The sequence below is a fragment of the Macaca mulatta genome, chromosome 1 (genome assembly GCF_049350105.2).
Source record: "Macaca mulatta isolate MMU2019108-1 chromosome 1, T2T-MMU8v2.0, whole genome shotgun sequence".
Classification (NCBI taxonomy): Eukaryota; Metazoa; Chordata; class Mammalia; order Primates; family Cercopithecidae; genus Macaca; species Macaca mulatta.
In genome coordinates this window covers 148,946,691-148,962,209 of record NC_133406.1, presented here as the reverse complement: position 1 = coordinate 148,962,209, position 15,519 = coordinate 148,946,691, and the positions used below count along the sequence as shown (strand labels likewise).

The window sequence follows — 15,519 nt, the reverse complement described above, 5'->3', positions numbered from 1 at the left end:
AAAAATACAAAAAATTAGCCAGGCATGGTGGTGAATGCCTGTAGTCCCAGCTACTCAGAAGGGTAAGGTGGAGAATTGCTTGAACCTGTGAGGTGGAGGTTGCAGTGAGCCAAGATTGTGCCACTGCATTCCAGCCTGGGCAACCAAGAGAGGCTGTCTCAAAAAAAAAAAAAAAAAAAAAAAAGCCCACAAATTCTTTGATATTCTGCCCTCTGAGAGATGAACTTAATCCCTCTCGCCTTCGTGTGACCAGGACTCAGTGACTTGCTTCTAAAAAACCCAATAAAGCAGAAGTAATGATGTGTGACTTCAGAGACAAAGTTATAAAAAAGTACTGCTGCTTCTGATTTAGTCTGTCTCTGTCTCTCTTTCTCTCTTGATCATTCATCCTGAGAAAAATCAGCTGCCATGCTATAACGAAAGATCCACCTGGCAAAAGACTGAGGCCTGCCAACAACTGTGAGAAACTGAGGCCTCTAACTTATAGCTCTGTGAGTGAGACTACTTAGAAGTGAATCTTCAAGACCCAGGAAAGCCTTCAGATGACTGCAGCCCTAGCTGACATATCTTGCAATCTAAGAAGAGCCTCTGACCCAGAGCCACCTAGCTAAGACAGTCCCAGATTCCTAACCCATATAAGCTGTGTGAGATAATAAATTCTGGTTGTTTCTAGATTATTTGTTTTAGGATAATTTGTTAAAAGGAATGGAAAACTAATACATTATGCCACCATTTGTGTTTAAAATGGTGGGAAAATAAAATTACATTTTCTTATTTACTTTTATATGCAAAAAAATTATTCAAAAAAGATATACCAATGATTACAGAACTAGGGGATGGAAAGGGGAGAGATGGGAATTGAACAACTGTGTGGGTAGGGATATACATGGAAGAATTTTAGTTGTATATATTCCTTCACTTTATGATTTTTGAACTAAGTAAATGTATTACCTAGTTGAAATAGACATTTTTAAGTGATAGGAATATTTATATATTCCTTTAATATAGACTTATATTAATTACTCTTTGAGATCTGAAAGTTTTGAACCTCTGTGCATTAGAATGATACTTCAACGAGTCAGGCTTTAATTTGGTATTCAACAACCCCAAGTATAGGTTATTTCATAAGCTATACCACATAAAAAAAACCCTCTGGAAGCCACATAACAAGATGTGGGTTAGCTATAGAAGCAAGATGAAAATTGTAGCAGCAACAGTAGTACGATATACTTTCATTTCTTATAAATTGAAAAATAAACAGTCATAAACTCAAAAATGGGAGTAGCTGAACACTAAGCACAGACAAAATTCAAAACGTTCTGTAACTTTAACTTATTTTCAATGATTTAGACATTTCTGTTATTTTTACTGGAGCTGAATTTTTTTCCACTAGGTCTATTTTTAATGGTGCTGATTTCAAACCTTGTTGAAACACTAGAAGTAAAATAGATTAAAATTTCTCAGTTTGTCTACTCTTGTCTCTAAATGTATTTGGGACTGTTGTTATCTTTTGTTTTATCATCTATTAGTTTCTGTAATCTATCTATCCTGTAACTTATCAGCATAAATACAGGCCTAGCTGGCTTGAAAAAATTACTACTTTTCCAAGTCAAAGTAACAAACCATAATGAGATGGATTTTTCAAGGCTCTGATATAAAGCAAAGTTGATCGTATCCATTCCAAAGCAATATTCACATCCGTGATGGTATGCAGTACTATCTCTGCATTTAAATGCTCAATAAGATGTCTGTGCAAACTAATGAAAAAAAAAAACTTAGCATTACGAATATGCAGTTCAATGCCATAACTCTTACTTTTTAACTTTAATAATTTATAATATACCAATTGCTACTTTACTAATTCATGAACTATAACTTAATTTCCAAAAACATAAAAGAAAACCTTAAGAAGTCAGTTCAACTTCTAAAAAGGCTTCAGATATATCTCTCTACTTTATGGTTATAGAACACGGATTACTGCTTTAACAAAAGTTGAAGCGTAAATTATATCCTACTTTCTCCAAAAGAGAATACATTAAATACCTTACTAATAAGTCCCAGATTTCCTCTATTATTAAATTAAGATGTGAAAATATTTCTCCTTTATTACAAATTAGTAATTATAAATTTATATAATTTCATATATAAATTATAATCATAATTACTAAGGCTTTATTACAAATTAGGGTTTGTTATAAACAAGAATACATGCTTGTCAAGAAATACCACTGAATAAAATGACTACATTTTAAAAAAATTATTAAATTCTCTAAAATGACACAAACTATCTAGTTAAATTGTTGAAAACTTTACAGAAAATGGCCTTAAAAAAATCTCCAAACCAAATTTCCTTTTGATATTTTAAAAGGAAATAAAATAAGCTATATCAGCATTACTATCTTTTTGGAACATTTTTTGTATTACCTGCTTTCTACAGTGTCTCTACAAGCTAACATCTGAATGTATTTGTCTCTTGTGCTTAATCGAGTCATGATAACTGCAGTAGCTGTAGTGTCAAACTGGGGAAAAAAACAGAAATGTAGTGAAGAAGAGCACATCTTGGTATCAGTCCTCTGCAAAAACTCAAGACTTTCATTTTATATTAAACAGTCTCCTTGTCTGAAATAACACTTCAAAAAGACCTTTAAAATGCTCTCACTTTGTTAACCTAAAATTTAATTTAAAAGCCTTCCAAGAGTATAGCTGTAAATATCACTTTGGTTTCAATGTAACATAATTTTGGCAATGTTAAAATCAAAACAAACTCTGGTAACTGCATAAAAGTTGTAAGATTTGGTATAGTTTATATATAATCTGATTTATTCCATGAAATTATAGAATTGTATAACATAATATTTACAAATGTTTTGAAAATATACTCTTCCTGATGTTCCCATAATAGCTATAAAAATGACTTATTTATGTATTTGTCAGAGTAGGGTATGTTTTGAAATGTATTTGGGCTGACTTTGTCATAATGCCTGGGAACACTATTAGCATTTAGTGCTAGGACCTAGGGATGTTACATGTTCTGTAATGTGACAGCCTTAAACAAGGAAAACCTGTTCCATCCAAAATGCTGAGTACCCCCATTCAGAATATAAAAACAAAACAAAACCAAAAGACCTTTAAGAGTATATCCATTCATAAACCCATCCCTTCATCAGCCAGTGCAAGCTTACACAGAATGAAGGAAGTATGTCCCAGTTGGTGAGGCTTGTTTTACTTTTATTCCTCCATTAAAGGTAAATTTTCTCTGCTATATTACTTTTAAGCCTGATATAATTATGACATGCTAATCAAAAAATACACAATTTTTTGTTTTTATCATGTTTTTAAGTATAAAAAGCAAAGTTATTGTCACTTACTTGAGGTCGACCAGCTCTACCAATCATCTGTAGAATATCTGTTTCACTGTACTCTTCAAACAGTCCTCCAGCATAATGCATTGTAGATTTTATAACTACTAGGTGAGCAGGCAAATTTACTCCCATAGCTAAAGTACTGGTAGTAACTGCATCAGATGAAGACATAGTAATTTTGAGCCATTTAACTTTATTGCTTCATGAAGACTTTTTAATAAAAGACATTCCTATAAATGTAATAAAATCTCATATATAAGAAATTTAGAAAAGAAAGAAAAAAGAACATTACAATCTAAAATAGTAACACACTTTAAATCCAAAAACCTATTAACTTCTTGTTTTTCAAATTACACTACGTTCAATAATATGACAAAGATGTAAACATTGCCAAAGAATTTACTGTAGCATCTACATGCATAGGTAACCACTTAATTCTAGATTCTCAGAAGAAAAGAAAAAAGAAGCAGAATACTTGAGCTTTTCCTTTTTTCCTCTTAAAAATAATTTTCCAAAATATTTTATAGCATCCACAAGAAATATGTTTTACTTACAAAGAACTGGTAAATCTCCAACAGTAAAAGCTCCCTCAACTACTTTTCTATCTGACAGCTCCATACCAGCATGATGATAAGCGGCACCATCTTTTAAGATATCTGTAATATATCAGCTGCTACTATTAGTATTTTATCAATAATTGGCACCTTTCATCTGTATGTGAAAATGCTATTCAAAAATTATCTCTAAACCTACCTCTCAGTTTTGAATCTCTTACGGAATATGCATACTTCTGTAACCTATTTAAAAATACCATAAAATTATTTAGTTACTCCCAGTAACATTAGAGGACTCTGAAACAGTTTATTAATTATTTTAAAACTTAGAGATATCAAAAAATTTTCACAATATCATTATCTGAAAACTATTTTAAGAAGTAGAAAATATCCAACTTACATATTCAAAAGTCCCTAAACTTATGAGCTGTAATATTAAAGCTCACTTTTAAACCAAGAATTTGGAAAACTCACTTCCCCTAAGAAAAAAACATAATTGGTGATTAACAAGTCAGAATATAAGTCTACTCTCATGATTTGCCTAAAAAAAATTGTAAGAAGTAACAATTCCTAAAACTACTATATCACTAGTAAGCCAAAAAAAAAAAAAAAAAAAAAAAACATAGAAATAAACAATAGTTGTTTCCAGTGCTCTGAGACATAGACATGGCATTTAAAAAAACTAGGTTGGCCAGGCACGGTGGCTCATGCCTGCAATCCCAACATTTTGGGAGGCTGAGGCAGGCAGATCACGAGGTCAGGAGATAGAGACTATCCTGGCTAGCACGGTGAAACCCCATCTCTACTGAAAATACAAAAAATTAGCTGGGCATACTGGCAGGTGCCTGTTAGTCCCAGCTACTGGGGCAGCTGAGGCAGGAGAAAGGCGTGAACCCAGAAGCTTGCAGTGAGCCAAGATTGTGCCACTGCACTCCAGCCTGGGTGACAGAGAGAGACTCCATCTCAAAAACAAAAACAAAAACAAAAACTAGGTCAGGAGGAAGCAAGATGGTCAACTAGAGATGCCTAATGCTCATCCTCCCCACAAAAAAGAGCAAAACAATGAATAAACAACTAATTACATTTTGACCAGAGTGACCAAAGGAAAGTACCTCTCTACAAATTTGAAACAGGGGATTATTCCACTAGTTGTGCAGACATCAATACAGGGACACAAGAAACATGAAAAAACAAAAAAAAAAAAAAAAAAAAAAAAAAACAGAAAATACAACAGCACCAAACAAACACAATAATTCTCCAGTAACCGATTCCAAAAAACAGAAATTTGCATATTGCCTGAAAAGGACTTCAAAGTAATAATCCTAAGGAAACTCACTGAGATACAAAAGAATACAGATAGACAGTTCAATGAAATTAGGAAGACAATTCATTTATCTGTATAAGAAAGTCATTCAAAAAGTACCAAATAGAAATCTTGGAGCTAAAGAATTAAATGAATGAAATCAAAAATAGAGAGCTTCAATAGCAAACCAAAACAAGCAGAGGAAAGAATCTGTGAAATGAAGTTAGGTTTCTGAAATAGCCTAGTCAGAGGAAAAAAAAAAGAAAAAAGAGCAAAAAAGAGTGAGGAAAGCCTACAGGATTTATGGGACACCATTAAGCAAACAAGTATTCATATTATGGAGGTTCCAGAAGGAGAAGAATGAGGAAAATGCATAGAAAGCTTATTTAACAAAATAATTGCTGAAAAATTCCCAAGTCTTGGGAGAGATATGGACATCCAGTTCCATGAATCTTAAAATCACCAAACATGTTCAAACCCAAAAAGGTCCTCACTGAGGCACATTATAATAAAAATGTCAAAAGTCAAAGACAAAAAGAGAATTTTAAAAGTAGCAAGAGAAAAGTATCAAGTAATTTATAGGGGAATCTCCATTAGACTATCAGTGGATTTCTCAGCAGAAACCTTGCAGGCCAGGAGAGCACAAGATGATATAGTCAAAGCCCTGAAAGAAGACAATATTGCCAGTAAACAATACAATACTGTACAAAGCAAAGCTGTTCATCAGAAATGAGGAGAAATAAAGTCTCTGCCAGATAAATAAAAACTGAAGAAATTCACCACTAGACCTGCCTTATAAGAAATGATTAAAGCTATTCTTCTACCAGATACAAAAGAATGATAATTAGTATCATGAAAACATATTGAAAGCATAAAACACACTGGTAGTTTAAATAGTCAAATTCAGAATGTGCCACCACTGTAATGGTGATCTGTAAGTCTTTCAAATCTCCAGTATGAAGGTGAAAAGTCAAAATGGTCAAAAATGTAGCTACAATGAGTTGTTAAGGAATACTGAATATAAAAAGATGTAAATTATGTCAGCAAACATAAATTGTGGGGGGAGGGCAAAAATCTAGAGTATTTGTATGTGACTGAAGTTTAACAGTTGTTATCAGCTTAAAATAGTCTATTATAACTATAAGATATTTTATGTAAGCCTCGTGGTAACTGCAAAGCAAAAAGCTACAGGAGATACAAATGAGAAAGAGAAAGGAATCAAAGCTTAGCACTACAGAAAAACAACAAATCACAAACGTACATAACAAGAGAAAGAAAGGAACAACTGATCTACCAAGCAATCAGAAAACAATTAAAACTGCAGGAGTAAGCCCTTATCTATCAATAATAACCCTGAAGGCAAATGAATTAAATTCTCCAATCACGACATACAGTATCTAAATTGATAGAAAAAAAAAAAAAAAAAAGATCCAAACATATGCTGCCTACCAGAGATCCATCTTAGTTACAAGGACACAGGCTGAAAGTTAAGGGGTAGAAGAAAATATTCTATGTAAATAGTAACCAAAAGAGAGCAGGGTGGCTATTCTTACATCAGTTAAAATAGACTTCAAGTCAAAAACTGTTACAAGAGGCAAAGAAGGTCATAATTTAATGACAAAGGGGTCAATTCATCAAGAGCACATAAGAATCTTAAATATATAAGCACCCAACACTGAAGCATCAAAATATATAAAACATTATTAAAGGACATGAAGCAAGTGATAGACAGCAACACAATAATAGTAGGAGTCTTCAATATCCCACTTTCAATAATGATAGATGAACCAGACCGAAAGTTAACAAAGAAATACTGGACTTGAATTATACTTTGAGTCAAATGGACCTAAGAGACAAATATAGAACTTTGCATTGAATAGCAGCAGAATGTATATGCTTCCCTAGTGCATATGAAACATTCTACAGGACAGATCATACATTAAACCACAAAACTAGATTTAACTATTTTTAATTAATCTAAATTCAAGATGATTGAAATCACATGTAGTATCATTTCTGACCACAACAATATGAAACTAGAAATCAGTAACGGGAAAAATTTTGAAAAAAATCACAAGTACATGGAAACTAAACAACATGCTCCCAAACAATCAATGGGTCAAAGAAACCAAAAGGGAAATTTAAAAAATCTTGAGACAAGAAACAATGGAAAGACAACAGACCAAAACCTATGAGATGCAGCAACAGTGGTTCTAAGAGGAATTTTGTTTGTTTGTTTGTTTTTGAGACAGACTTTCACTCTTGTTGCCTAGGCTGGAGTGCAATGGCACGATCTCAGCTCACTGCTACCTATGCCTTCCGGGTTCAAGCGATTCTCCTGCCTCAGCCTCCTCAGTAGCTAGGATTACAGGCATGTGCCACCACGCCTGGCTAATTTTGTGTTTTTAGTAGAGACATAGTCTCCCCGTGTAGGCCAAGCTGGTCTCGAACTCAAAAGGAAATTTTAAGCAATAAGGGTCTACATTAAAAAAGAAGATGCTAAATAGACAGCCTAACATTATACCTACAGGAGCTAGCAAAAGAACAAACTAAATGCAAAGTTAGCAGAAGAAAGGAAATAATAAAGATCAGAAGAGAAATAAGTCAAATAGAGAACCACCACCAAAAACATATAGAAAATGATCAATAAAACCAAGACTTGGTTCTTTGAAAAAACAAACAAATATCTAGCTAGACTAAGAAAAAAAAAAGAGGAAACAAATAAAATAAAAATGAAACTGCAGAAATTACAACAGATGCCTCAGAAATTGAAGAAATCACAAGGGACTATTAAGAACAATTATATATTAATACCAACAAATTGGATAACATATAGGAAATGGACAAACTCCTAGAAAAATATAACCTGCTAAGTTTGAATCAGGAAGAAATAGAAAGCTTAAACAGACCAATAACACATAATGAGATTGAAGTAGTAATGAAAAATCTTCCAACAAGGAAAAGCCCAGAACCAGCTAGCATCACAACTGAATTCTACCAAACATTCAAAGAAGAATCACTACCAATACTTCATAAACTATTCCAAAAAAATACAGCTAGAGGGAATACTTCCAAATATATTTTGTGAGGCTACTATCACTTTGATACCTAGGCCACATAAACACACTACAAGAAAACTATAGGCCAGTATCTCTGATGAATATTGACGCAAAAATCCTCAATAAAATGTAAGCAAACTGAATTCAACAACACATCAAAAAGGATTATACATCATGGCCAAGTGGATTTATTCCTGGCAAGAAAGTCTGGTTTAATACATGCAAATCAACCACTCTGATGTATCACATTAACAGAAGGAAAGATAAAAAACACAAATCATCTCAATTGGTGCAAAAAAAGCATTTGACAACAAGTTCAACATCCTTTCTTGATAAAAATCTCTTAACACGCAAGCATATAAGGAAAACTTTTCAACTAACATAACAAAGGCCATTTATGAAAAATCCACAGCCAACATGATAATCAATGGGGAACAACTGAAAGCTTTTCCACTAAGATATAGTACAACACAGGGATGCCCACTCTCAATGCTTCTATTCAACATAGTACTGAAAGTACTAGCAAGAGCAATCAGATAAGAAAAAAATAAATAAAAGGAATTCAAATTTGAAAGGAAGAAGTAAAATTATTTTTATTTGCAGACATTACCTTGTATGTAAAAAAATCAAAAACTCATTAAAAATACTTAGAACTAATAATTCAGTAAAGTTGCAGGATTCAAAATCAATATACAGAGATTAGTAGCATTTTTAAACACAAATAATAACTTAACTGAAAAAGAAATCTAGAAAACAATCCCAGTTATGATAGCATCAAAAAATAAAATGCTTAGGAATAAGTTTAATTAAGGAGATAAAGATCTGTACACTGAAAGCTATAAAACAATGGTGACAGAAATCCAAAACAAAAATAAATGGGAAGATATCCTGTGTTGATGGATTGAAAGAATCAATATTGTTAAAATGTCCATACTACCCAAAGAAGTACATATTCAATACAATCCTTATCAAAATTCCAATGGCATCCTTCATAGAAATAGAAGAAAAAAAATCATAAAATTAGTCTGGAATCACAATAAACCCTGGATAGCGACAGCAAAACTGAGAAGGAAAAGAAAGTTGGAGATACACACTTTCTGATTTAAACGTATACTATAAAGCCACACTAACCAAAACAATATAGTACTTGCATAAAAACAGAAACACAGACCAATGGAACACAACAGAGAGCCCAGAAATAAGTCCAAAAATACACAGTCAACTAATTTTCCATCAGGGCACCAAAAGAAATGGGGAAACAATAGTTTCTTCCATGAATGAGGCTGGAAAAACAATTTCCATATCCAAAAGAATAAAATTGGACCCTTATACCATACACAAAAATCAACTCAAAAATAGCCAATTTAAAGAGGAACATAACTGATGTGATGGAGCTGAGAAACACAACACAAGAACTTCACAATGCAATCACAAGTATCAATAGCAGAATAGACCAAGTGGAGGAAAGAATCTCCAAGCTAGAAGATTATCTTTCTGAAATAAGGCAGGCAGACAAGAATACAAAAAAAAAAAAGAAGAAGAAGAAGAATAAGAATGAAAAGGAATGAACAAAACCTCCAAGAAATATGGGATTAAGTAAAGAAACCAAAATTACAACTAACTGGTACCTGAAAGAGACAGGGAGAATGAAACCACATTGGAAAACATACTACAACAGAACTTCCAGGAGAACTTCCCCAACCTAGCAAGACAGGACAGCATTCAAATTCAGGAAATGCACAGAACCCCAGTAAGATACTCCACATGAACATCAACCTGAAGAGACATAATCATCAGATTCTCCAACATTGAAATGAAATAAAAATGTTAAGGGCAGCCAGAGAGAATGTCAGGTCACTACAAAGGGAAACTCATCAAACTAACAGTGGATCTCTCAGCAGAAAACCTACAAGCCAGAAGAGACTGGGAACCAATATTCAACATTCTTAAAGAAAAGAATTTCTAACCCAGAATTTCATATCTGGCCAAACTAAGCTGCATAAGCAAAGGATAAATAAGGTTCTTTTCAGAGAAGCAAATGCTGAGGGAAGTCACCAGGCCTGCCTTGCAAGAGTTCCTGAAGAAAGCACTAAATATGGAAAGGAGAAGCCATTACCAGCCACTACAAAAACACATTGAAGTTCACAGACCAGTGACACTATGAAGCAACCACATAAACAAGTCTGCAAAATAATCAGCTAGCATCATGATGACAGAATGAAATTCAAACATAACAATACTAATCTTAAATTGTACATGAGCTAAGTGCCCCAATTAAAAGGCACAGGATGGCAAGATGGATAAAGAGCCAAGACCCACTGGTATGCAGTCTTCAAGAGACCCATCTCATATGCAAAGACACACATAGACTCAAAATAAAGCAAGGAAGGAAAACTTACCAAGCAAATGGAAAATAGAAAAAGCAGGGGTTGCAATCCTAGTTTCTGACAAAATAGACTTTAAACCAACAAAGATCAAAAAAGACACAGAAGGGCATTACGTAATGGTAAAGGGATCAATGCAACAAGAAGAGCTAATGATCCTAAATATATATGCACCCAATACAGGAGCACTCAGATTCGTAAAGCAAGTTCTTAGAGATCTACAAAGAGACTCAGACTCCCACACAATAATAGTGGAGACTTTAACAACCCATTGCCAATATTAGACAGATCACTGAGACAGAAAATTAACAAAGATATTCAGGACCTGAACTCAGCTGTGGATCAAGTGGACCTGATTGACAGATACAGAACTTTCCACTCAAATTCAACAGAATATATATTCTTCTGATAGCTACATGGCATGTACTCTAAAACTGATTACATAATTGGAAGTAAAACACTTCTCAGCAAATACAAAAGAATGGAAATCATAACAAACAGTCTCTCAGACCAGAGCACAATCAAATTAGAACTCAAGATTAAGAAACACACTCAAAACCACACAACTACATGAAAACTGAACAACCTGCTCCTGAATGACTCTTATGTAAATAATAAAATTAAGGCAAAAATCAAGAAGTTCTTTGAAACTAATGAGAACAAAGAGACAACATACCAGAATCTCTGGGACACAGTTTAAAGCAGTGTTAAGAGAGAAACATATATATGCACCAAATTCCCCTACCAAAAAGCTAGAAAGATCCCAAGTTAACAACCTAACATCTCAGCTAAAAAAAAACTAGAGAACCAAGAGCAAACAAACCCCAAAGCTAGCAGAAGACAAGAAATAACGAAGATCAGAGCTGACTAAAGGAGACAGAGACATGAAAAAACTCTTCAAAAAAAAATCACCAAACCCAGGAGCTAGTTTTTTGAAAAACTTAATACAATAGATAGACTGCTAGCTAGACTAATAAAGAAGAAAGGAGAGAAGAATCAAATAAACACAATCAGAAATTATATGGGGGATATCACCACTGACCCCACAGAAATACAAACAACCATCAAAGAATACCATAAAGACCTTTACGCACATAAACTCGAAAATCTAGAAGAAATGGATAAAATCCTGGACACATACACTCTCCCAAGACTGAACCAGGAAGAAACTGAATCCCTGAATAGACCAATAATGAGTTCTGGAATTGAGACAGTAATAACTAGCCTACCAACCAAAAAAACCCCAGGACCAGAAAGATCCACAGCTAAATTCTACCACAGGTAGAAAGAAGAGCTGGCACCATTTCTACTGAAACTATTTCAAAAAATTGAAAAGGAGGGACTCCTCACTAACCCATTTATGAGGTCAGCATCATCCTGATACCAAAACCTGGTGGAGATAAACAAAAAAAGAAAACGTCAGAACACTATCCTTAATGAACACTCATGCAAAAAGCTTCAATAAAATACCGGCAAACTGAATCCAGTAGCACATCAGAAAGCTTACCCACCATGATCAAGTTGGCTTCATCCCCAGGATGCAAAAGTGGTTCAACATACATAAACCAATAAATGTGATTTATCACATAAACAGAATTAAAGACATTATTACCTCGATAGACGCAGAAAAGGCCTTCGATAAAATTCAACACTCCTTCATGTTAAAAACTCTCAACAAACTAGGTATTGAAGGAACATACCTCAAAATAATAAGAGCCATATATGACAAACCCATAGCCAATATCATATTGAATGGGCAAAAACTGGAATCATTCCCCTTGAAAACTGGCACAAGACAAGGATCCCTTCTCTCACCATTCCTATTCAACATAGTATTGGAAGTTCTGGCAAGGGCAATCAGGCAATAGAAATAAAGCGTATTTAAATGGGAAGAGAGGAAGTCAAATTATCTTTGTTTACAGATGACATGATCCTGTATTTGGAAAATCTCATCTTCTCAGCACAAAAGTTTCTTAAGCTATTAAGCAATTTCAGCAAATTCTCAGGATACAAAATCAATGTGCAAAAATCTCTAGCATTCCTATAGCCAACAGCAGGCAATCAGAGAGCCAAACCGTCTATGAACTCCCATTCACAACTGCTACAAAAAGAATAAAATACCTAGGAATACAGCAGCTAAGGAGGGAAGTAAAGAAACTTTTCAAGGAGAACTACAAACCACTGCTCAAAGAAATCAAAGTGGATACAAGCAAATAGAGAAACATTCCATGCTCATGGATAGGAAGAAACAATACTGTAAAAAATGACCATAGTGCCCAAAGTAATTTATACATTCAATGCTATTCCCACTAAACTATCATTGACATTCTTCACAGAATCAGAAAAAAACTATTTTAAAATTTGTATAGAACCAAATAGCCGAGATGATCCTAAGCAAGAACAAAGCTGGAGGTATGCTACCCAACTTCAAGCTATACTACAAAGCTACAGTAACCAAACAGCATGGGACTAGTACAAGAACAGACACATAGACCAAAGGACAGAATGGAGAACTCAGAAATAAGATCACACACCTACAAACATCTGATCTTCAACAAATCTGACAAAAGCAAGCAATGGGGAAAGGACACCCTATTTAATAAATGGTGCTGGGAGAGCTGGCTAGCCATATGCAGAAAATTGAAACCGGACCCCTTCCTTACACCCTACACAAAAATTAACTCAAGACAGATTACAGACTTAAACTTAAAACCCAAAACTATAAAAACCCTAGAAGAAAATACCCTTCAGGCAATACCCTTCAGGATACAGGCACAGGCAAAGATTTCATGATGAAAACACCAAAAGCAATTGCAACAAAAGCAAAAATTGACAAATGGCATCAACTTAAAATTAAAATAAGGAGCTTCCATTCAGCAAAAGAAACTATCATGAGAGTAAACAGACAACCTACAGAACAGGAGAAAATTTTTGCAATCTATCTATCTGACAAAGATCTAATATCCAGAGTCTACGAGGAACTTAAACAAATTTACAAGAAAAAAAAACCCCATTAAAAAGTGGTCAATGGACATAAACAGACACTTCTCAAACGACGACACACATGTGGCCAACAAACATTATGAAAAAAAGCTCAGTATCACTGATCATTAGAGAAAAGTAAATCAAAACCACAGTGAGAGAGCATCTCATGCTATCTCATTTAATAATAATGGCAATTATTAAAAAGTCAAAAAACAACAGATGCTGGGGAGGTTGCAGAGAAAAAGCAATGCTTTTTTACACTGTTGCTAGTGTAAATTAGTTCAACCATTGTGGAAGACGTTGTGGCAATTTCTCAAAGACCTATAACCAGAAACACCTTTTGAGCTAGCAATCCCGTTACTGGGCATATACCCAAAGGAATATAAATTATTATTTTACAAGGCTACAAGAACAAATATGTTCATTGCAGCATTATTCACAATAGCAAAGACATGGAATCAACCTAAATGCCCATCAGTGATAGACTGGATAAAGAAAATGTGGCAGCTGGGTGGAGCAAGATGGCCGAATAGGAACAGCTCCAGTCTCCAGCTCCCAGCGTGAGTGACACAGAAGACAGGTGATTTCTGCATTTTCAACTGAGGTACTGGGTTCATCTCACTAGGGAGTGCCGGACAATTGGTGCTGGTCAGCTGCTGCAGCCCGACCAGCAAGAGCTGAAGCAGGGCGAGGCATCGCCTCACCTGGGAAGCGCAAGGGGGAAGGGAATCCCTTTTCCTAGCCAGGGGAACTGAGACACACAATACCTGGAAAATCGGGTAACTCCCACCCCAATACTGCGCTTTACCAAGGGTCTTAGCAAACGTGCACAACAGGAGATTATATCCCACACCTGGCCGGGAGGGTCCCACGCCCACAGAGCCTCCCTCATTGCTAGCACAGCAGTCTGCGATCCAACGGCAAGGCAGCAGCGAGGCTGGGGGAGGCGCACCTGCCATTGCTGAGGCTTAAGTAGGTAAACAAAGCCTCTGGGAAGCTGGAACTGGGTAGAGCTCACAGCAGCTCAAGGAGGCCTGCCTGTCTCTGTAGACTCCACCTCTGGGGACAGGGCACAGCTAAACAAAAACAACAACAACAAAAAAAAAAGCAGCAGAAACCTCTGCAGAAAACAAACGACTCTGTCTGACAGCTTTGAAGAGAGCGGTGGATCTCCCAACACGGAGGTTGAGATCTGAGAATGGACAGACTGCCTGCTCAAGTGGGTCTCTGACTCCTGAGTAGCCTAACTGGGAGACATCCCCCACTAGGGGCAGACTGACACCCCACACCTCACACGGTGGAGTACATCCCTGAGAGGAAGCTTGCAAAGCAAGAATCAGACAGGTACACTCGCTGTTCAGCAATATTCTATCTTCTGCAGCCTCTGCTGCTGACACCCAGGCAAATAGGGTCTGGAGTGGACCTCAAGCAATCTCCAACAGACCTACAGCTGAGGGTCCTGACTGTTAGAAGGAAAACTAACAAACAGGAAGGACACCCACACCAAAACCCCATTAGTACGTCACCATCATCAAAGACCAGAAGCAGATAAAACCACAAAGATGGGGAAAAAGCAGGGCAGAAAACCTGGAAATTCAAAAAATAAGAGCGCATATCCCCCTCCAAAGGGACACAGCTCATCGCCAGCAATGGAACAAAGCTGGACGGAGAATGACTTTGACGAGATGAGAGACGAAGGCTTCAGTCCATCAAACTTCTTAGAGCTAAAGGAGGAATTGCGTACCCAGCGCAAAGAAACTAAAAATCTTGAAAAAAAAGTGGAAGAGTTGATAACTAGAATAATTAATGCAGAGAAGGCCGTAAACGAACTGACAGAAATGAAAACCATGACACGAGAAATACGTGACACAT

The 15,519-nt window shown here is 35.5% G+C and overlaps 1 protein-coding gene across 1 annotated transcript in view; it reads right to left on the bottom strand.

The window, feature by feature from the left end:
* The window catches only part of HFM1 (helicase for meiosis 1), a 130,897-nt gene that overhangs the window by 82,171 nt on the left and 33,207 nt on the right, over positions 1–15,519 (bottom strand). Inside the window, exons 13-17 of the mRNA XM_015144702.3 lie at positions 4,116–4,159; positions 3,917–4,018; positions 3,369–3,514; positions 2,425–2,519; positions 1,624–1,757 (exon numbers count right to left, since the gene is read on the bottom strand). Coding sequence (XP_015000188.3) covers positions 1,624–1,757; positions 2,425–2,519; positions 3,369–3,514; positions 3,917–4,018; positions 4,116–4,159 — 521 coding nt within the window. The remainder of the gene's footprint in view (positions 1–1,623; positions 1,758–2,424; positions 2,520–3,368; positions 3,515–3,916; positions 4,019–4,115; positions 4,160–15,519) is intronic.